This window comes from Microcaecilia unicolor, chromosome 9 (genome assembly GCF_901765095.1).
Source record: "Microcaecilia unicolor chromosome 9, aMicUni1.1, whole genome shotgun sequence".
Taxonomy (NCBI): domain Eukaryota; kingdom Metazoa; phylum Chordata; class Amphibia; order Gymnophiona; family Siphonopidae; genus Microcaecilia; species Microcaecilia unicolor.
In genome coordinates, this window is record NC_044039.1 from 27,901,949 (window position 1) to 27,925,305 (window position 23,357).

The 23,357-nt window shown below is 44.6% G+C and overlaps 1 protein-coding gene across 2 annotated transcripts in view; it reads right to left on the reverse strand.

Annotated features, from left to right (window-relative positions):
* The window catches only part of CHST11 (carbohydrate sulfotransferase 11), a 234,213-nt gene that overhangs the window by 87,861 nt on the left and 122,995 nt on the right, over positions 1-23,357 (reverse strand). For both annotated transcript variants that reach the window (XM_030215067.1, XM_030215066.1), the window contains exon 2: positions 19,093-19,178. In XM_030215067.1, coding sequence (XP_030070927.1) covers positions 19,093-19,178 — 86 coding nt within the window. The remainder of the gene's footprint in view (positions 1-19,092; positions 19,179-23,357) is intronic.

Genomic DNA, 23,357 nt, shown 5'->3' on the forward strand with positions numbered 1-23,357 from the left:
TCCCAGCATTTATATCCCACTTATATCAACTTGGAATCAAAGCGGGTTACAATAGAAATCACTATAAAACAAATGCTACACAGAATCAAAATATTTGCTAAAAAGATACGTTTTTAAAGCCTTTCAGAATTGCAGATAATTAGATAAAACTCCAAATCTGAACTGGAATCGAATTCCAGGTTTTACTCGATTGGTAATTAACAAAGCTATCGTGGAAATGTTTAAAATGAACACATTTAGCAGCAGGAAAACCCAATCTCAATAAAGACTGAAAGTGAGAGGCGGAACGGACAACGGGAATGGTCAATAGCTGATCATGAGCGAAAGGATAACAACCATTAATGATTTTATTATTATTATTTGTTACATTTGTAACCCACATTTTCCCACCTTTTGCAGGCTCAATGTGGCTTACATATAACCGTTAACAGCGATTTTACCGATTCGGAAAAGCAGACAGATCCTTAACGGGACCTTTGTGCATCTGGCTCTAGGTGTGCCACCTTAAACTGTATACAAGCACAAAGTGCCCCTTTACAGAACAGCCTCCTAGCTTTACAAAATTACCCACGTAAAAGTTTGAAAGTGTATTGCATTGTGCGTAGTCTACATAAATAAGTCAGCCCTTTTTTTATACACATAAACATGCAAATCGAGGACGGCCCCTGGCCAGGATTGCAGTTCTGTCTTGTTCAGCTCTTGGACCAACTTGCTCTGCTGCTCTAACCTTGCACAGATGAAGGATTCTATTTGTATATCTGGATGAAATCCACCCTGCTCAGCAATTCATAAGCTGGAGAAAAGGATCTTGAAAGACTGGCACTGTACAGTAAGCAGGTAACAGAGAAAAGGACTGGCCATTCCAGCAGTAATGGAACCACTAGGCACAGAGGCTGCGGGACCCAAACATTATTTTCCTGGCATTCACCGTCAGCCCCACTGAGCTCTGTCCAAAGCAAGAGTCATCTAAAAATCCAGATTTTCTTAAACTGGGTGGAAATGATTTGGGCTTAGTCTCATCTCAATTTCTCCAGCTCAGAATCAGAGGAGGCTCATATGATCTGAGTCAACACCCCCCCCCCCCCCTGCAAGTGCACAAATAGACTTGGAATTAAACTGAAGCAGCTTCCCACTGCCAATCCAAAGAGAAGCAGCGTGGGATCTCCTCCTTCAGACACTGTTACATCTCCAGCTGCTCTCTAACAACCAGAAGGGTATTATTTTGCTACTGGGTGTTTAATAAATAATAAGCACCTTGACAACTTCCTCTTACTTTCTTTTTAACATTTAATTACTTAGATACTCTTGCATGACATGTATTTTCTTTCAAGGTTATTTCCCCTGACTTTACCATCCTCACACTCATTTCTAGCCAAGCAGGAGATGTGGCTTTATCTAAAGGTATGTCAGCCGTGATCCAGTCACTGGCCTGCAATCCAGCAAAAATTTACATTCAAAGAATGGGCCCGATATTCAGCCGGCGGTGGGTAGCATGTTTGCTGTCCGCTGATGGAGTTAAACCCAGATATTCAATGCTCGGGCAATATCCAGCAGCCAGCATTGAATATCTGGGTTTATTTTGGCAGCTAAAAAGTTAACCGCCTATGCCAACATTCAGAGCTAACCAGTTAGGGGTCCTTTCACTAAGGTATGCTGGAAAATGGCCTGCGGTAGTGTAGGCGCGTGTTTTGGCCATGTGCAGAATCAATTTTCAGCACACTTGTAAAAAATGGCTTTTTTGAGGGGCCAAAAATGGACATGCGGAAAAATTAAAATTGGCGCACATCCATTTTGTGGTGTGAGACCTTACCACCAGCCATTGACTTAGCGGTAAGGTCTCATGCATTAACCGGGTGCTAATGGTCAATGCATGTTCAAATGCCGATTACCGCCCATGCACCAGAAAATAAAAATGAAATTACTGCTCGGGCCACACGGTAGCCAGGCGCTAACTCGGAATTGATGCTTACGCAGCTTAGTAAAAGGGCCCTTTAATTTTTTAGTGGTCAAAGATAGGCCTGCTATTTAAACAGCCTATTTTGACCGCTCAGCATAGCTGGTTAGGCGCTGAATATCCACACCTTACCAGCTATTTCGTACGATAGCTGGTTATCTCCCGCTGAATATCTGCAGTTAGGCACTTAAACACTATTTAATTGGCCAGGAGCTGTTCCTGGCTGGTTAAATAGTTTTGAATATTACGGGGGACGAAGTCAGCACATAAACTGCATTTGACCATGTTGCTATTCTGTAAATTTAGACTGAACGCAGCCCTTACACCGTAACACCACATCAGCTGAGGAGGCGGCATAGAGTTTAGGGAACCAACAGTACAGTACTGCTGGCAACTACACAGCTCTCCACAAATGTATGACAGAATATGGACATAGATCCCAAAACCACAGATTTCCACCAACCCCCCACCCCCTTTCTTCTTTCACTCCTAAAATCACCTGCTCATTGGAATATTTAGGATGGGCCAGATGAAGAAGCCCACTCTATAAATAAGACTAAACTCCCCAGCCCCATAAACCAGACGTTTATGTTTGGATCAGGCATGGTTTATCGGATCCCCAGCTGGATTACAATGATCCTAAGACTAACAGCAAGCTTTATTATGAACACAGAGGACCAAGAAAAAAAAATCACCAATAATTAAACCAAAATTTGCTTATTACCCTAAAAAAGATAGTAAAAAGGTTTTAAATGTACTCGGAGGATATCCGACAAACTATAAATTTCACCAGAGTCACAGCCCAGATACGTAATTGTCTACCTAGTCCAGAGGGAAAACTGAAATTTTAGGAATGTAAATATTCAGGAAGTTGGCAAGCAGTAAACTTATTTGGATAACTTCATCCGGATGCTCAGTGGAACTTATTCAGATACGTTTTCTACCAATACCCAAATAAAGTATTTTGGATAGCTATAAGCCTCCTATTTGTGTAGCCCGATCTACTAAGGGAGCAATTCTATAACTGGGCACTAATTCTATAAAAGAATCTGGGCACCAAGATTCCACTATGGAATACTAGCCAATCAGCATCAATGCGCCTACATTTAGGCACACCCACTTATGCCATGTCAATAGCAGATGTACATGGGCGGGACTAAATGCAGGAATTTAGTGCATAACTTACAGCATTCCATAAGTTGCATATGTAAATTTTGGTCCCGTCCAGGCTCCGCACATGCTTCACCCCGTGAACATATTTAAGCTCCGAGTTGTGCATATTCTGGCAGATATTCAAAACTATTTAACCAGCGTCTGGCTAATTAAATAGCACTTTGCCAGCTAAGCATTAATACTAAACACGAGGTAGCCGGTTATCTCCACTGGAATATTAGCACTTACTTCGTACATTAATTGGCTATATTGCACAATATAACCAGCTAGCCACAAATACTCAGTGCTTGACCAGCTAAGTTTAGTAGCCAAATCGTGCCACCAAAATAGCAGATCTAGCTTTGGCCGCTATAAACTTAACTATGGCGGGTTAAGTTTAAATCAGTCAAAAAGAAAAAAAACGGTTATTCAATGCCGGTCACTGGAAACAGCCCAGCATTGAATGTCTGGGCTCAGCACTGATTAGTGATTCGATTATTAGGCATGTAGATAGCTGGGTGGCTGGTGAGCGCGAGGTTCGCTTGGTCACTTTCCTGCGTGGTGTGAAGGAGGCGGACCTCATGAATCACCTAGATAGAATTTTAGATATTGCTGGGGAGAAGACGGTTGTCTTGGAACATGTGGGTACCAATGAGATAGGAAAATGTGAGAGAGAGGTTCTGGAAGCCAAATTTAGGCTCTTAGGTAGAAAGCTCAAATCCAGAACCTCTAGGGTAGCATTTTCCAAAGTGCTACCCATTCCAAGTGCAGGGCCCAAAAGACAGGCATAGCTCTGGAATCTCAATGAGTGGATGAGGCGATGGTGCAGGGAGGAGGGATTTAGATTTGTAAGGAACTGAGCAACATTTCTGGGGAAGGGGAAGCCTATTCTGGAATGATGGGCTCCACCTCAACCAAGGTGAGACCAGGCTGCTGGCATCGGCATTTAAAAAGGAGATAGAGCAGTCATTCAAAAATGCATGGTTCGGAACAAGGTATCTTTCAAAGATATCACCAAGACAGGGAAGATAGGGTATCCCGATAGCGAGGTTGCAAAAGAGACCATAGTAGATCAGGTGTCCTTAAATAAAAATCAGACAAAAGATTGCAAATTAATACTGTCAATTGCTGAGCAAGATTAAATAGGAACAAACATAGTTTGAAATGTCTATATGCGAATGCCACAAGCCTAAGAAATAAGATGGGAGAGTTAGAATATATAGCACTAAATGAAAAATTAGATATAATAGGCATCTCTGAGACCTGGTGGAAGGAGGATAACCAGTGGGACACGGGGTACAAATTATATCGTAGTGATAGGGTGGATCGAATTGGTGGAGGGGTAGCACTGTGTGTTAAGGAAGGCCTTGAATCAAATAGATTGAAAATTGTGATGGGAAACAAAAACACATCTTGGAATCCCTATGGATTGAAATTGCATGTGGAAAGGGGAAAAGGATAGTGATAGGAGTGTACTACCATCCGCCTGGCCAGGATGAACAAATGGATGTAGAAATGTTATCAGAAATTAGGGAGGCTAACAAACTGGGCAACACAATAATAATGGGTGATTTCAATTACCTTGATATTGACTGAGTAAATGTAACATCAGGGCATTCTAGGGAGGTAAAATTCCTTGACACGAAATCAAAGACTGCTTTATGGAGCAGCTGGTACAGGAGCCAACAAGAGAAGGAAAAATTGTAGACCTAATCCTTAGTGGAGCGCATGGTAATGGTGCTTGATAACAGTGATCATAATATTGACTTTGGAGTAATTACACACAGGAAATCCAATACGTTAGCATTTAAGTTTCAAAAAGGAGCCTATAATAAAATGAGAAGAACGGTGAAAAAAAAAAACTTAGAGAAGCAGCTGCGAAGGTCAAAAATTTACATCAGGCGTGGATGCTGTTCAAATATATTCCGTGTATTAAAAAAGGAGGAAGGAAGACCAAACAATAGCTGGCACAGTTAAAAAGTGAGGTGAAGGAAGCTACCAGAGTTAAAAGAAAATCCTTCAGAAAATGGAAGAAGGAACCGACTGAAAATAATAAGACACAGCGTGGCTTATAGAATAGCGCTTTTTTCAGCGCAGTTTTTTTTTGTGCCATATATAGAATCTAGACCTTAGCCAATTAGCACTTATGCATGTAACTGTCTGTAAGTTCTAATATTCTATAACTTATGCATGCAATTGTCACCTAACCTTAAAGCGTCCTTTCATACAATGAGGGGCTTTGTCAGAAACGTAACCAGGTTGTGACGCCAGGGGGAGCGGAGAGGTGCAAGAACGCTCTGCGCAAGGAACACGCATGCACTGCATTGGTGGGATGGACTGCTTGAAAAATAGGCACCGGCGCTATCTGAAGTCCATTGGCGCCCCACCTAGCTGCGCCACTGGGGTTTGTGCCTATGGGAAAAGCATTAGTAAAAAAAGGCCCTTAGCCTGATAACTTTGTCTAGACAACACTGATAGGCTCATTTTCGAAAGAGAAGGACGCCCATGTTTTGACATAAATCGGAAGATGGGCTTCCTTCTCACAGGGTCGTCCAAATCGGTATAATCGAAAGCCGATTTTGGACGTCCCCAACTGCTTTCCGTCGCAGGGACGGCCAAAGTTCAAGGGGGCGTATCGGAGGCATAGGGAAGGTGGGACTTGGGCGTGTCTAACACATGGATGTCCTCGACCCATATAGGAAAAAAAAAGGGCGTCCCTGACGAGAACTTGGACGACTTTACCTGGTCCTGTTTTTCTTACGACCAAGGCACAAAGAGATGCCTGAAATGACCAGATGACCACCGGATAGAATCGGGGATGACCTCCTCTTACTCTCCCAGTGGTCATTAACCCCCTTCCACCATCAAAAAATATCTTTCAAAATATTTTTTGCCAGCCTCAGATGTCATACTCAGATCCGTGACAGCAGTCCCTGGAGCAATTTTAGTGGGTGCAGTGCACTTCAGGCAGGCGAACCCAGGGCCACCCCCCACACACACACCTGTTACACTTGTGGTGGTAAATGTGAGCTCTCCAAAACTCACCACAAACCCACTGTATCCACATCTAGGTGCTCCCCTTCACCCATAAGGGCTATAGTAGTGGTGTACAGTTGTGGGTAGTGGGTTTTGGGGGGGATTTGGGGGGCTCAGCACACAAGGTAAGGGAGCTATGTACCTGGGAGTAATTTCTGAAGTCCACTGCAGTGCCCCCTAGGGTGCCCGGTTGGTGTCCTGGCATGTCAGGGGGACCAGTGCACTACGAATGCTGGCTCCTCCCACGTCCAAAGGGCTTGCATTTGGTCGCTTCTGAGATGGGCGTCCTTGGTTTCCACTATCGCTGAAAATCAGAAACGACCAAGTCCTGGGGACAACCATCTCTAAGGACGACCTAAATTTCAGGATTTGGGCGTCCCCCGACCGTATTATCGAAACAAAAGATGGACGTCCATCTTGTTTTGGTAAGATGGGTTTCCCCGCCCCTCCACCGGGACGTTTTGCGAGGACGTCCTCAGCAAAATTTGGGCGTCCCTTTCGATTATGCCCCTCCCCTCCATGTAAACCGCTTTGCATGTAATTACAAAAACCACAGAAAGAGTCCCATTTCCCTTCATCATCAGTCTCAGAGCAAAGAAAGCAGGAGCTTGTTTGAGTCAAAGAGTGGGGGAGGGGCAGAGGTGAAGGAAAAGAGAGAATCTGTGCAGTCCAGGGCCAACAACCTGCCCCCTTTTCTGTTTCACTGGCTGCCTATGCGCCTTGGTTTTCTCTGTGGATTTTTATTTTGTAAAATTCATACATTACAAAGACCTGTAACATGTACCAGCATGACCAAATCTGCCTATTGGAAGCAAAGTTTTGCTTACCCCCAACCCCTCAGCAATGGGAAAAAAACTATTATTTTACCAGGTTATGTTACTGGGAAAGGGAGAAAAGAAAGCATGAATCACCTTCGCAGGGACCTCCATTTAATCTACATTAAATAAGCTCCATTGTGGAGACTGTCCAAAGACCTCAGCTCGTATTGTGTTCAATCACTGAAGCTTGTTTTTCTCTAAAAAGGTGGAAAGTTCCATTTTCCCCCCCTTTAATCTAATCTAATTGTGAGTGACTTGAAGCAAAGCTAACAGTGTTGCCTGGCAATCACTTATCTTTCGCCTTCAAGCGCTGGGTATCCACCACGTGGAGTATTAAAGTGGAATCATTCCATAATATAATTGTTGACATGCAGATGGAGTACAGTAGATTTATCCAAAGGTATTCTAGTGCCCAAAATTAAATGAATTAAATATATAAATTAGATACATTAAATATATCCCAGCATTTCAGTAATATTTTTAGAACAAAACTTTGTATAACTCTAAGGAGGGATTTATTCATGTGATAATTCTGCAACGGGTAGGATGAATCAGCTTTCCTCTGAACCATAAAATTCTTTGCATGTGTCAGCAGCCAGATGTTGATTCCCTGGAGGTGTCTGCAGCCCTTCCTTTTCATCTTTAGTGAAACCTCCTTCCGTTTAACAAGCCAGAGACCCATGGCCACTTTTCCATTAGCCCCAGGAGTACAGGAGTATTAGCTCTTGAGTATCAATGCACTATTGAGAGCAGCTGCTCAATATTGGGTCCTTTTACTAAGGTGCGCTGAAAAATGGGCTGCGCCAGTGTGGGCACGTGTTGTGGGCGCGTGCAGATTCATTTTTCAGCACACCTGTAAAAAAGGCCTTTTTAAAATTGTTGCCGAAAAAGGGACGTATGGCAAAATAAAAATTGGCACGCGTCCATTTTGGGTCTGAGACCTTACCACCAGCCGTTGACTTAGCGGTAAAGTCTCTCGCGTTAACCATGCGGTAATCGCCTATGTGCGTCAAGTCAGAGCTACCGCCCAATTTTTGCCGCATGCCAGAAAATAATGGCGTGCATAAAAAATGAAATTACCACATGGGCAACATGGTAGCCGGGCGGTAACACCAAATTGATGCACGTTGGGCGCCCGTAGGCACCTACGTGGCTTAGTAAAAGGGCCCCCTATGTGCTTTCAGTGGCCAGGTAGTTCCCTAATATAATTTAGCTTTCAATAATTATCTGCTTCAGAATCTATTGCAAATTGTACCTGTCCTCAAGCATGCAATAATAAAAAGAAATGTAGCATGGAATAATAGATTTTGTGACTATTTCAGCTGCTTAGAGGTCCTTTCACATTTAGGGATGTAGACAATAAACTTTAGAACATACATTAAGGTCCTCTCGTGCAAGCTAAAAATAGTGAGTAATGCAGGGAGGTAGCATGCATGTTAAAGAGGTCCCAAAATAAATTATGATCAGCTTGAAAAATACGTGAACTCACATATGCAAACACATGCTAAATAGTATGCTCCACACTTCATAGTGTACAAGGTACATTAGTTTCATACTGGTATAAAAACAGGCAGGCTGCGAGGATCACTGATACCATTACTGTGGCTAGTCTGGCCACTGAGCACTACAGGTGTTCACATTTCATCGTGAATATGACTATAAGTGGCACCAAACATATAAAGCTCCCTCTCTGGCCGTCTTCAAATCTAAGCTAAAAGCCCACCTTTTTGATGCTGCTTTTAACTCCTAACCCTTATTCACTTGTTCAGAACCCTTTTTTTTTATCATCCTCACTTTAATATTCCCTTATCCCTTATCTGTCCTGTTTGTCTGTCCTAATTAGATTGTAAGCTCTGTCGAGCAGGGACTGTCTCTTCATGTTCTACAGCGCTGCGTACGTCTAGTAGTGCTATAGAAATGATAAGTAGTGGTAAATGCTTTCAAATAAAACCATCAGGACAGGGAAGGCAGAAAGAAGAAATGTCCATGAGAGGAGGTGACAGACGAAACATTTGAGTATTATTTTTCATCTACATTTCTTTATACAAGGCAATTGTATTTCCAAGCAATAGTTTCCTAGAGCACCAAAGTCTTTTCTGTCACTGATGTTGTTAGTGCACTGTAAGCATTCAAAGGGCTTCAGACTGAAGAGCAGTCTGAAGCCTCTGAATAGAAGAAAATAGATGCCAGTTTTATTTTAAGTCAGAGTGGCCAGATTCCTCCCTGGGTCTCCCTCTTGCATGCTTCCTTCTGTCTCCGTTTTGGTGCCTCAATAAAGACTTCATTTCTGCATCCTCCCCGCTTAAGAGTCTTGTGTCACCCTCTACTCCTCCTCGGTTCTTCACTATTTTACTTAGAGGGCATCCTCCTGTTCCTACTGTCCACAACCGTGCCCTCTGACACTGGTCTTTGAACATCCTTACTGACCTAGGAGTCAACTTTTCAAAATGATTGGGGGTGCTGAACACAACCCAATATTCTCCCTCCGCCTACTGCCACAAAAAACAAGTTTGCATTCAAGGATCTTCTGTCCCTTTTTCCTTCATCAAGCATCATCTCCCCTCTCTCTCATGCTGACCCTGCAACATCTCCTTTCTGTCCCCCCCCATCCAACATCACCTTTCTGTCTTTCTCTCTTTCCCTCCCCCAGCCATCCAGGATATATTCTCTGTCTCTCTCCGCCCTAATGCAAAATTGTCCCACTGTCTGTCTTGCCCCCCCACCAGACCACCACTGTCTCTTTCTTCTGCCATTCCATCATCATGCTCATTCAACATTGACCCCTCTGTCTCTCTCCCCCCCATTCAGCATTGACCCCTCTCTCCCCCAACCATCCAGCATTGCCCCCTTCTCTCCCCCACCATCGTTTTACCCCCTTTCTCTCTCTCCTCCATCTATCATCATCCTCCTCCCTCAGTATCCAGCATTGCTCTTCTCTCTCTTCCTTCACCTCACTATCCATCTTCACCCATCTGTCTTCACCCATCTCCTATTCCCCACCTCCAGCATCACCCCATCACTCTCTCTTTTTCCTCCCCAACTTGGCACTCACTCACTCATGGGCACCTCGCATGCGGAGCTATAGAGCTGTGAACGCTGCTGTTGGATCTGCCCGTCCCACCCCCTATGATGTAAGTTCCTGTTTGGGGAGGACCAACCACAGAGGCGGCAGCAGTGCACACAGCTAAATGGCCTGCATGTGGTTTCTCTTCATTTGCAGTCAGGCAGGTAGCGAGTCAGGCAGGCGGGTAAGCAAAGAAGGGAGCGGGTGGGCAGTGGGGAGAGGAAGATTGGGCTCCTGCTTCCTGTCCTTTTTCTATAGGCTGCGCAGTCGCTGGCTGCAGACATCACATGATCACTCTGGCTGCTCTGGGTTTCGTTTCTTTAGCTTCAGGCCAAGCGGGAACTTGGGGAAGTGCAACTACAACATTGCCGCCGAGGCCGGCAGCCATAGTTCTGATGCGTTCTGGTTGGGCCCCAAAATATTGGGGGTGCTCGAGCACCCACAGCATCGGCGCCTATGCTTACTGACACTTAAGAAAGTTCAAAAGAAACACGCTTATTTCAGCTTTGTGCTTTCCTGGAACTTCCTACTCTCCTTTGACCTCCCCAACTGCAGCAAATTAGTTCTCCGGCTTCTTCCCTTTGCACTAAGAAGCAATCCCCATAAATCAGGCTTCCTAGGAAGCAAGCAGAAGGAACCAAGGGAAAAAGAGAACTGAGAATGCTCAATTTAGCACAATACCACTTAGCTTCCCCTTGTAAGTGGCATGTCGATACATTTCCAGGTTTCCATGAATAATGATGTGATAATATTATTTCTGACTTTTTTTTTTTTACAGCAAGCACACTACATTTGTTTTGCATCACTTGATAAACGGCTTTATAATGAACCTGTAAAATTATTTGTGAATGCAGAATAGAATTGGTTTTGCATGAGTTTTATTGCAGGTCTATAAATGAAAGGTATATCATTGTTTTCAAAGTAGGAGCATATATAGAATTTGTCCTTCCAGTGAAATTAAGAAGGGAGGAAAAAGGAAAGGGAGAATTGATTTTTCTATGATAACTTTGCCTAATCAACACATATGAGGTTTATTGAACAATGATAAAAAATAATGTGGAATAAAAGACTTCACTTTTCACATAGACATAATGATACCTGACTAGTTTTGTTTATGGTTTAATCCTTTATTTTGCCTAAATATTAATATTTCTCCATGGACACATTCAACCAGGGCTTTTTTTGTGGGGGTACTGAGTACCGGCACCTTTTCCACTGTCTGCTAAAATTGACCCATGGTCCCCAAGTTTTAATGAAAGAGCTCAGGCTCTACACACCAATTCTGCCTTGTCCTAGATTCTGTGACTGGTTGCAGGGGGCCTGGCTATTGTGGGGTGGGTCCCTCAGTGATCACCCCACCCCTGAAGTGTAGCCTGGCTTTTGAGTACGGGCACCTTTTTTGCTAGAAAAAACAAACTGCTCTTTAGGATTAAAGAATCTTGCTATTCTTCGGGGTTCTACCTGAAATGTTGCTACTCTGAGATTCTGTATGGAATCTTGTCACTCTTTAGGATCCAGAATCTTGCTATTCTTTGGGGTTCTATATGGAATGTTGCTACTCTTTGAAATTCTGCATGGAATCTTGTCACTCTTCAGCAGGGCTTTTTTTGAGGGGGTACTTGGGGGTACTGAGTACTGGCACCTTTTCCATTGTCTGCTAAAATTGACCCATGGTCCCCAAGTTTTAATGAAAGAGCTCAGGCTCTACACACCAATTCTGCCTTGTCACAGATTCTGTGACTGGTTGCAGGGGGGCTGGCTATTGCGGGGTGGGTCCCTCAGTGATCACCCCACCCCTGAAGTGTAGCCTGGCTTTTAAGTACAGGCACCTTTTTTGCTAGAAAAAAACACACTGCTCTTTAGGATTAAAGAATCTTGCTATTCTTCGGGGTTCTACCTGGAATGTTGCTACTCTTTGAAATTCTGCATGGAATCTTGTCACTCTTCAGCAGGGCTTTTTTTAAGGGGGTACTTGGGGGTACTGAGTACCGGCACCTTTTCCACTGTCTGCTAAAATTGACCCATGGTCCCCAAGTTTTTTAATGAAAGAGCTCAGGCTCTACACACCAATTCTGCCTTGTCCTAGATTCTGTGACTGGTTGCAGGGGGCCTGGCTATTGTGGGGTGGGTCCCTCAGTGATCACCCCACCCCTGAAGTGTAGCCTGGCTTTTGAGTACGGGCACCTTTTTTGCTAGAAAAAACAAACTGCTCTTTAGGATTAAAGAATCTTGCTATTCTTCGGGGTTCTACCTGGAATGTTGCTACTCTGAGATTCTGTATGGAATCTTGTCACTCTTTAGGATCCAGAATCTTGCTATTCTTTGGGGTTCTATATGGAATGTTGCTACTCTTTGAAATTCTGCATGGAATCTTGTCACTCTTCAGCAGGGCTTTTTTTGAGGGGGTACTTGGGGGTACTGAGTACTGGCACCTTTTCCATTGTCTGCTAAAATTGACCCATGGTCCCCAAGTTTTAATGAAAGAGCTCAGGCTCTACACACCAATTCTGCCTTGTCACAGATTCTGTGACTGGTTGCAGGGGGGCTGGCTATTGCGGGGTGGGTCCCTCAGTGATCACCCCACCCCTGAAGTGTAGCCTGGCTTTTAAGTACAGGCACCTTTTTTGCTAGAAAAAACACACTGCTCTTTAGGATTAAAGAATCTTGCTATTCTTCGGGGTTCTACCTGGAATGTTGCTACTCTTTGAAATTCTGCATGGAATCTTGTCACTCTTCAGCAGGGCTTTTTTTAAGGGGGTACTTGGGGGTACTGAGTACTGGCACCTTTTCCACTGTCTGCTAAAATTGACCCATGGTCCCCAAGTTTTAATGAAAGAGCTCAGGCTCTACACACCAATTCTGCCTTGTCACAGATTCTGTGACTGGTTGCAGGGGGCCTGGCTATTGTGGGGTGGGTCCCTCAGTGATCACCCCACCCCTGAAGTGTAGCCTGGCTTTTAAGTACGGGCACCTTTTTTGCTAGAAAAAACACACTGCTCTTTAGGATTAAAGAATCTTGCTATTCTTCGGGGTTCTACCTGGAATGTTGCTACTCTGAGATTCTGTATGGAATCTTGTCACTCTTTAGGATTCCAGAATCTTGCTATTCTTTGGGGTTCTATATGGAATGTTGCTACTCTTTGAAATTCTGCATGGAATCTTGTCACTCTTCAGCAGGGCTTTTCTTGAGGGGGTACTTGGGGGTACTGAGTACCGGCACCTTTTCTGTTGTCTGCTAAAATTGACCCATGGTCCCCAAGTTTTAATGAAAGAGCTCAGGCTCTACACACCGATTCTGCCTCGTCATAGATTCTGTGACTGGTTGCAGGGGGGCCTGGCTATTGTGGGGAGGGTCCCTCAGTGATTACCCCTACCCCTGAAGGGTGGCCTAGCATTTGAGTACCGGCACCTTTTTCACTAGAAAAAGTGCACTGCACTCAACTAACACTGTTTATTCTCCTCCCCTGCAGAAAGAGAAGGCAACAGCTCTGCAGATTCATGGGCCAATGAACACTAACAGGAAGATGCTCAAAACTCTGGAGCTGTACTGACCAGCACCGGAGAAATACTGCCGGAGCAGTGCAGAAGAACTCCCTAATGCTCAACGCTAATGAGATGCAAATATAAGCACGCTCATAGCGTTGAGCATTAGGGAGTTCGGCGGGAGGACAGTGTCTGGCGCGTCAAGACTTTTTACATCTTTAGCAAGATACAGCCTCCAAAACTGACCACAATACTCCAAGTGGGGCCTCACCAATGACTTGTAGAAGAGGTGTTGATGCCCCTCTAAAAGTCATTGGTGAGGCCCCACTTGGAGTATTGTGGTCAGTTTTGGAGGCTGTATCTTGCTAAAGATGTAAAAAGACTGGAAGTGGTGCAAAGAAAAGCTATAAAAATGGTATGGGATTTCCATTGCAAACTGTACGAGGAGAGACTTGCCGACCTGAACATGTATACCTTGGAGGAAAGGAGAAACAGAGGTGACATGATACAGACATTCAAATATTTGAAAGGTATTAATCTGCAAACGAACCTTTTCCGGAGATGAGAAGGCGGTAGAACTAGAGGACATGAATTGAGGTTGAAGGGGGGCAGACTCAGGAGTAATGTCAGGAAGTATTTTTTTCACGGAGATGGTGGTGGATATGTGGAATGCCCTCCCACGGGAGGTGGTGGAGATGAAAACGGTAATGGAATTCAAACATGCGTGGGATAAACACAAAGGAATCCTGTTTAGAAGGAATGGATCCACAGAATCTTAGTGGAAACTGGGTGGCAACATTGGTAATTGGGAAGGAAAACCAGTTGTGAGCAGATTTCTACGGTTTGTGCCCTGAAGAGACTGAATAGATATGGATGGGCTTGAGTGTAAATTTTAGTACAAGAACAGTGCTGGGCAGACTTCTACGGTCTAAAAACAGCAAGGAAAATCAAAATCGGGTATACATATAAAGTATCGCATACCATGAGGGGCATAATCGAACACGAACGCCCATCTCCATGGGCGTCTATCTCCGAGAACGTGTACGTGAAGGGGCGGGGCAACCCGTATTTTGGAAAAAAAGGGGCGTCCATCTTTTTTCCGATAATACGGTTTGTGCCAGGCAAATGCATCGGATTTGTGCGGATTTGAGCTGGGCGGTATAGTTTTTCAGCGATAATGGAAACCGAAGGCGCCCAGCTCAAAAACGACCAAATCCAAGGCATTGGGTCGTGGGAGGGGCCAGGATTCATAGTGCACTGGTCCCCCTCACATGCCAGGACACCAACCGGGCACCCTAGGGGGCACTTGTAACAATTAAAAAAATAAAGTTAACTACCTCTGAAGTCCATAGTTCCCTTCCCTTGGGTGCTGAGCCCCCCAAATCCCCCCAAAACCCACTCCCCACAACTCTACACCATTACCATAGCACTTATGGCTGAAGGGGGGCACCTAGATGTGGGTACAGTGGGTTTGGGGGCGGTTTGGAGGGCTCCCATTTACCACCACAAGTGTAACAGGTAGGGGGGGATGGGCCTGGGTCCACCTGGCTGAAGTCCACTGCAGTACCCACTAAAAACTGCTCCAGGGACCTGCATACTGCTGTGACGGAGCTGGGTATGACATTTGAGGCTAGCATACAGGCTGGAAAAAAAAGGTTTTTAAAGTTGTTTTTTTTGGGTGGGAGGGGGTTAGTCAGGGGTGGTCATCCCCGATTCCCTCCGGTGGTCATCTGGTTATTTAGGGCACTTTTGGGGGATTTGTTCATGGAAAAAAAAAAGGGTCCAAAAAAAGTGACCCAAATTCACGCTAAAAACGCCTTTCTTTTTTCGATTATCGGCCGAGGACGCCCATCTCTCCTCGGCCGATAAACACGCCCCAGTCCCGCCTTCACCCCACCTCCGACACGCCCCCGTCAACTTTGGCCATTTCCGCGACAGATTGCAGTTGAAGACGCCCAAAATCGGCTTTCGATTATACCGATTTGGGCGCCCATGGGAGAAAAGACGCCCATCTCCCGATTTGGGTCGAAATCTGGGCACCCATCACTTTCGAAAATAAGGCGGCATGTATAATAAGTTTATCTTGTTCGCCACACTGGATGGACCATACAGGTCATCTGCTGTCATTTACTTAAAACAGTGATAGAAAAGAATAGAAAAATCAATTTCCAATTGAAACAAAATCAATTGAGTCCCTTTGCCATTCTGATTTTCCTTCTTTTCTTTTTAAGGAGACAAAAGTATTTTGAAAAACGTTTTGTCAGCCTGTCTTTAGGGGTATTTTTACTAAGCTAAGTTAGATGATGTTTGAACCACTCAGGGCTCCGTAGTCACAGAACCCCCGCACTTCAAACTGGAATCATGAGGCCTGGCTGCTCTGGAAGGAGGAAGGAGCTGGCACCACCAGAATCGCAACCCGAGCCCGAGCCAGTTTGCATATATTGTATGGTTCTGGGTGGAAAGGGAAAGCGCCCATTTTGGGGGATGGTACTTGCCACTCTGTGCCACTCCATAGCAATGCCTATATTAAAAAAAAAATGAGCCTCCGTTGTTTTATAATGAAAGGGTATCACAACTACTCACCCACTATTGTAGAAAGAGAGAAAACAATCAGACACACAAACTGTATAAAACTGGAACTGTACAAAACTCATGAATAAAAGACTCAGTAGGGCCTGCATTAATAATCTGTTCTCTGAAAATGTTGTGGACTGTAGGAGTGGACATCATTGTTCTCCCAGCATTTGCTCTAACGCAGGGTGGTGCAGACTTCAAATGCCGTACCCCAGATCAATTTTCTCAAACAGATGTGCTCAGGCCTGAAATAGGATGCTGTGCTGGTGAAGCTGAACTTCAATAACTTCAGAGCGGATCTACAATTATTTGCTGTTTTTAGATCAGGGGAGTTGTTGCAGTCAGGCAAATTACAGAGCAGGGCAACACAATGTTTCTGAGAATACCCAAACACATTTATTACTCAGGTTTGAAAGCAGCATCGTAGTTGAGTGGACTCGAGACATTAGGCAGTACAGAAACGCTCACCACAGGAACTACAATACAATGACTGTACAGGATGAAAAGTAGGTGGGTCTAACTTTTGTTCTGATTTTCCCCAGGTACTTTTCTTACTAAACAGTGAGATGCTGTCCACTGATAAATATTCCCTGTATGAATCCACACAAAAGATCGACTTCACTAATAAGAATAGCTGTTAAGCAACACAATTGGCCTAGTGGTTAGGGTGGTGGACTCAGTTCCTGAGGAACTGAGTTCGATTCCCACTTCAGGCACAGGCAGCTCCTTGTGACTCTGGGCAAGTCACTTAACCCTCCATTGCCCCATGTAAGCCGCATTGAGCCTGCCATGAGTGGGAAAGCGCAGGGTACAAATGTAACAAAAATAAAATAGATACTATTGGAGATTCTACATGGAATGTTGCTACTATTGGAGATTCTACATGGAATATTGGAGATTCTACATGGAATGTTGTTACTATTGGAGATTCTACATGGAATATTGGAGATTCTACATGGAATGTTGTTACTATTGGAGATTCTACATGGAATGTTGCTACTATTGGAGATTCTACATGGAATGTTGCTATTCTACTAGCAACATTCCATGTAGAAGGCTGCGTAGGCTTCTGTTTCTGTGAGTCTGACGTCCTGCACGTACGTGCAGGACGTTAGACTCACAGAAGCAGAAGCCTGCGCGGCCACATTGGTGATCTGCAAGGGCCGACATCTACATGGAATGTTGCTAGTGCCTGAGGAACTGAGTTCGATTCCCACTTCAGGCACAGCCAGCTCCTTGTGACTCTGGGCAAGTCACTTAACCCTTCATTGCCCCATGTAAGCCGCATTGAGCCTGCCATGAGTGGGAAAGCGCAGGGTACAAATGTTAATAAAAAAAATGTCCACCAGTGAAGACCAAAATATGTATGTGACTTCTCAAAAAATGGGGAAAATGTCTCATACACCCCTGTGGCAACACTCTCACTTTTCAGGTGCACACTGAAAAGTGAGAGTGTTGCCACAGGAGTGTATGAGACATTGTCCCCATTTTTTGAGAAGTCACATGTTTGGTCTTCACTGGTGGACACTGATAAATATTCACCAATCTTTGCACTGGAGAAAAAAAAAGAATTTTTTTCTCTCCCTGAGGCTGGAACGCTCCAGGAAATGCTACTCATTTCTCCCAGCCACTCCCCTCCCTGCTGTGTAGAGTCATAGCCACAGCTCAACCCGGATGGGCCATGGCCAACCCCTTCCATACTCTGGAGTCAAGTCTACTGAGATAGCGGCAGTGGTCCAGGTCAATGAAAGGAAAAATAAAGGTGGTGTCAACATTTGCATTGTTTTGTGCCTATCCAGGTTAACTTTGGGCCCCACCAAAAAAATCAGTCCTGGATAGACTACTGTTGCTGTGTCCATCACATAGTCCAAGAGCAGGCCTCCACTGGTGCCAGCAGTAGATTCCAGATAGCTGAGAAATCAGCAGAAAGCACCAACATCATTTTTTAATTTTCTAATCTTTATATACTGTCGATCTAAAATTCTCAGTGGTTTATGATCACAGAGGAAATAATTTCATATGTAAAAAATACTTCAATAAAATAAAACCACTATAAAGCTAAATGCACATAAAAATATACACATAAATATATACATACTGTATGTATATATACATACATTCATAAAACCATGGAAAATTTATGGATAGCGAGTTTATACATTTAGGAGGATAATTCTATAACTGGGAGCCTCCATTTAGATGTCCCAAGGTGGCGTGATAGATGCCTATTCTATAGGTACCTAGGTTCCATTATAGAAGACAACCCGAAATTAGCATGCTAGACATTTAGGCAGCCACAGTTAGACCAGCCATAGAGCTGGTATAAGTGTAGGTATCTAAATGCAGCAGGACCAGCGGTGGGTAGCCAAGAATTTTTAACAGGGGGTGCGTCTCCCATGCTCCTCCCCCCGGTACCTAAAATCGCCTCCGCTCCGGTCTTTGCCCGGTCAGCGGCACTCATAGGTTGCCTGCGGCCTGAACCAGGACTTTCTCTCTGAACCGTCTCGTCCTTCACAAAACAGGAAGTTGCATCAGAAGGGGCGGGATGATTTAGAGAGGAAGTCCCAGTGCAGGCCACAGGCAGCCTATGAATGCTGCTGCCGCTGCCTAGGCAAAGATTGGAGCAGAGATGATTTTAAAGTATAGGCAGGGGGGCCAGGTCTGACAGGGGGTATGTACGCAACACACGCACCTTGAATAAATATGCCGCTGGGCAGGACCATGTGTAACTTGCAATATTCTTTAAGTTATGCATGTATGTGGGAGCCAATGCTCTGCCCCTGTATACACCCCTTTGCAAATATGCACTCTGTAAGTAAAGTAGGCACCCTGCTAGCATGTTCACAGGTATGTGCTCACATACCACCTAAGTGCTAGTATCCCAGATATTAACATATATAACATGCGTGTGTGAATACCTAAGTTATAGCTTTGCTCTTTTAGCAGCCAGTGCTAAACATATAAACTCTTTTGAGTACTGGGCTTAGACTGTATGACATGGGGAAACTAACCTGTATTGGATTGTACAGTTCCTGTAATGGACTTCTAGACCCTTTCTGACAGCAGAAGTCCATTCCAAATGGATTCCTTCGCATTACTGAAAGAGAAAACAGAATTGTGATCACAACCATTAACACCTGCAAATATTTATGTTTTCATTTTTGCATATGTTAAGCTGCCTTTCCTAACAAATCTGCTTCAAGCCATTGTGGATAAAGTGCTTATCAATGAAAGCAGCATTTTCTCTATGTTCTATGCAATGTGTAAAGTACATCCAGTGGGGTAAATTCAATAAATGGCACCAATATTTAGGCGCCGGGATGATGCACGTTGAGTGCGAAGTCTACAACAGCAGTTCCGAGTGGATTGATCTTACGGAAGGCTAGAGTTAAGTCCACAATTACGAGGCTTAAGTTAGAAGTGAGCACTTACGCCAGTTGGGTGAATACATGATAGTATTCTACATTCTGTGTGCCTAAGTGCCTGACACCCCTCCCCCCCCCCCGACCTGCCCATACCCCTTCTATGTCCACGTCCCCTTGAAGTTGTGCGCTTTGGAATTTGAACGTGCAACTTATAGAATTGCAACTAAGGGAAGCTAAGCATGTACCTGGTAATTGGTGTCAATGCTAATTAAAGTCAGTTATAGATAATAATTGGCTAACTCCAATTAAAAGCCAATTATTGACCATTTTTCTATAAATCGCATGTGCAACTTTGCACACTAAGCCCCGGTTTCTATATAAGGCATGGCGAGTAGTGCGCATTAGATCGGGTGCGTGCCCAATTAATGCGCGCACCTTAACTGAGTAACGAGCCAATAAGTGATGATGATTGGCCGATAACAACCAATTATCATCACTAATTGGCAATAAAAAGAGGTGTGCAAATCCCAACTTGCATAGCTGTAAAGGGGACACGGCCATGGGAGGAGTGTGGATGTGTCGGTGCGTTACTGAAATTTTTGCACGTTATAGTATTTGGGAAATGCGCCTACATTTAGGCACAGGTATTTACGCCAGGTTTTCAGTGGCGTAAATGGCCACACCTAAATGTAGGCATGTTCCCCGGCCTTATGCACTATAGTCTATATACCACGTCCAACTTTACGTACCGTTTACAGAGTAGCGCTAAGTGCTTTTTCTGGACATGTGTAGATTTTAGACGCCGTTTACAGAATCTGCCCCAAAGCGTAAAGTTGGCACCCAACTTTAGAGAATTAGGGGGAGTGAATATTAATACTAGGCTACATATGAAGTACACACAGTGGGGGGAATTCTGTAAATGTTGCTCAAAACTCAGTGCTGGAACAGATTAGCGCTAAGCGGTATTCTATAAAACAGGGACGTAGCAGAACTTCGGCAGGAGGGGGGTCCAGAGCCCGAGGTGAGGGGTCAATTTTAGCCCCCCCCCGCGCCGCCGCCGACACCCCCCCCCCCCCCCCCCCGCCCGCTGCCACCAACTTTGACGACCCCTGCCGACGACCCTCCCGCTGCCAACCCTCCCCCGCCATCGCCTACCTTTGCTGGCGGGGGACCCCAATCCCCGCCAGCCGAGGGCCTCTTCTTCCCGTGAAGGCTTCGTTCTGTTTCTGACGTCCTGCCGTCAGACTCAGAGAAACAGAACGAAGCCTGGCTCATCTGCAAGGCTTCGTTCTCCCCTTTTCTTCCCTTCAGAAATGTTGAAGAAATATTTTTCAGAGGTGTTGCCTGACTAGACTCTGCCACCTATATCTTGTGGTTTTTACTTAACTTCTGGGAAAGAAAGAATCCAGGATAAGGAAGTTAATCAGGGGAAGTATTTCTTATTGGTGTTTTATTCCTTGAATTGCTACCTACATTTTCTTCCATTTTATTGTTAGATCTAAAATGAAATGAACTTCTTAAAAATATATTCATCCTCTAGATCCCCCAGAACAGCGAGGCTGTATCAAACCTCTATCTTTAGTTTGCATCAAAAATGGCAACAAATTTAAATCATCCCCTGTTTTCTGCTTTCTAAGTAATTTATGCCTAAAATTCTGGACATTTTGAATGTTATCAGCATCCAGAAATATGAATATTTAATTTTTTATTCAAATGACTTGAAATGTAATGGCAAAACGTATTATGCACCATTGATTAAAACAGATATGCATCACCTCCATGCATACTGAATCAGCGCTGAACACATTCGCAAGAGTACTTCACGTTACTGGAGACAATATGAAATTCTGCAGAGGTTATGATCAACAGACAGATGAGCTCGGAGAATATGTACCACGTCACAGAATGGAGATAGCGGCTAAACAACAGAGATGAGAACTGGAAAAGCACAAAGTAAAGTAACAAAGAGCGAGAACGCTTTTCAGCACAAGGCTGTTCTGAAAAAGTCAACTATGCTTTAATATAAGATGTGACTTTTTAAAATTACACCGCACCACATCTACAATTTCCTACATATACTCTCTTTCTCCCCAGAGGACTCAGAGCAGCTTACTACACGGTTACATATATTTCCGAGTGCGTTATCAGCAATTCTTTCTGTGCAGGATACGGTCTTATGGGAACCGAGTGAAGAAATAGCGCTGGCACATGTAGGATTTCTTCTGATTGTTCAGTTTCTAAACACAGTCTATATGCTAATGCATGTTTGTATCACAGTGTAACTAGTTCCAGATTTCATGCCACATAAAGGTCTATTTTCTTGCTTTGTGTTTTCACTATTCATCCTCCTGGAGTCATTTACTTCTAGTCTTTGCATAGTTCCAAGATAGGGTTACCATATTTGCAGAGATTAAAAAAAAAAAAAAAAGTACACCAAAAATAAAATCATGCCCTGCACCCAGCCCCTCCCCCACCATCACTTTGACCCCCAAAGAAAGCCAAATTCTATAAACAGTGACAATACTGATAAGTAAATGATAGTATTCTATAAAGGGCCACCGAGAGGGGGGGAGGGGACAAAATTCCATGGGCCAGGGCCTCCAAGGGGTGCCCGGCGCCGGGGTCTCTCTCTCTCTCTCCTGCTCCTGACGGCACCCATAAGTACATAAGTAATGCCATACTGGGAATAGACCAAGGGTCCCTCGAGCCCAGCATCCTGTCCACGACAGCGGCCAATCCAGGCCAAGGGCACCTGGCAAGCTTCCCAAACGTACAAACATTCTATACATGTTATTCCTGGAATTGTGGATTTTTCCCAAGTCCATTTAGTAGCGGTTTATGGACTTGTCCTTTAGGAAACCGTCCAACCCCTTTTTATAAGTACATAAGTACCCAGGTGATCGCGTCCCGACAGGAGCAGAAGAGAGAAAACTCTGGTGCCGGGCCCCCCTTGGAGGCTGGGAAGGACTCGGAGAAGCAGACACAGCAGGCTGGCGGGGGAGGGGGGCCCTGCCAGCAGGAAAGATCTTCCTCCAGCACTGCTCTTCTTCAAAGTCTGCTGCTTTGTCTTCCAAGCAGCTAATTCCACTCGGGCCACGCATGCTCGGTTTTGAAACCGAGCACGCGCAACCTGAGAGAAAAAGCAGCGCAAGGGCAGGCCACGCAGCAGAGTGAAGAAGAATGGTGCTGGAGGAAAACTCTTCTGCTGGCAGGGCCTTGGGATCCCCGCCAGCCAAGGTATTTACAGTTGCAGTGGGCGGCAGGTGGTGGGCAGGTGGTGGGGGGGGGGGGGGTCGGCAGCGACAATCTTTGCGGGTGGGGGGGGGCGACAGCAGCGAAAGGGGGGCAGCGGCGGCAGCGGGCCTGATTCTATAACCTACATGCTTAACTGCCTGACATGCCCCTGACCCGCACATGCTCCTCCCATGCCCATACCCTGTTGAAGTTGTATGTTCTGGAATTTAGCGAGCAACTTATTGAACAGTCACTAAGGGCTACTTAATGGCTGTTATTGAATTAAGTTACATGCACAACTGATCTTATTCTACAGATTGCACACGCAATTTTTCACATTAACGCCCCAATTCTACATATCGTAACTAAAGTTGTATGTGCAAATTTGGCAGTGCAGCCAAACTGTGCGCACAACTTCATTGACCAATAAGAAGCAATTATCGGCACTAATTAGCACTAATTAGAATTTATGCGTGTAACTTTCTAAGCATATTCTGTAAAGTGGCGCATATAAATTCTAATGCTCAGATCTCTAAAGGGGGTGTGACCATGAGAGTTGCATGGGCGGGTCATGGACATTTCTAGAAATTACACTCACTGTTATAGAATATAATTGATCTGCGCCTTATTTAGGCACATGGATTTAGACCATGTTTTAGTTGACATAAATGTTTGTG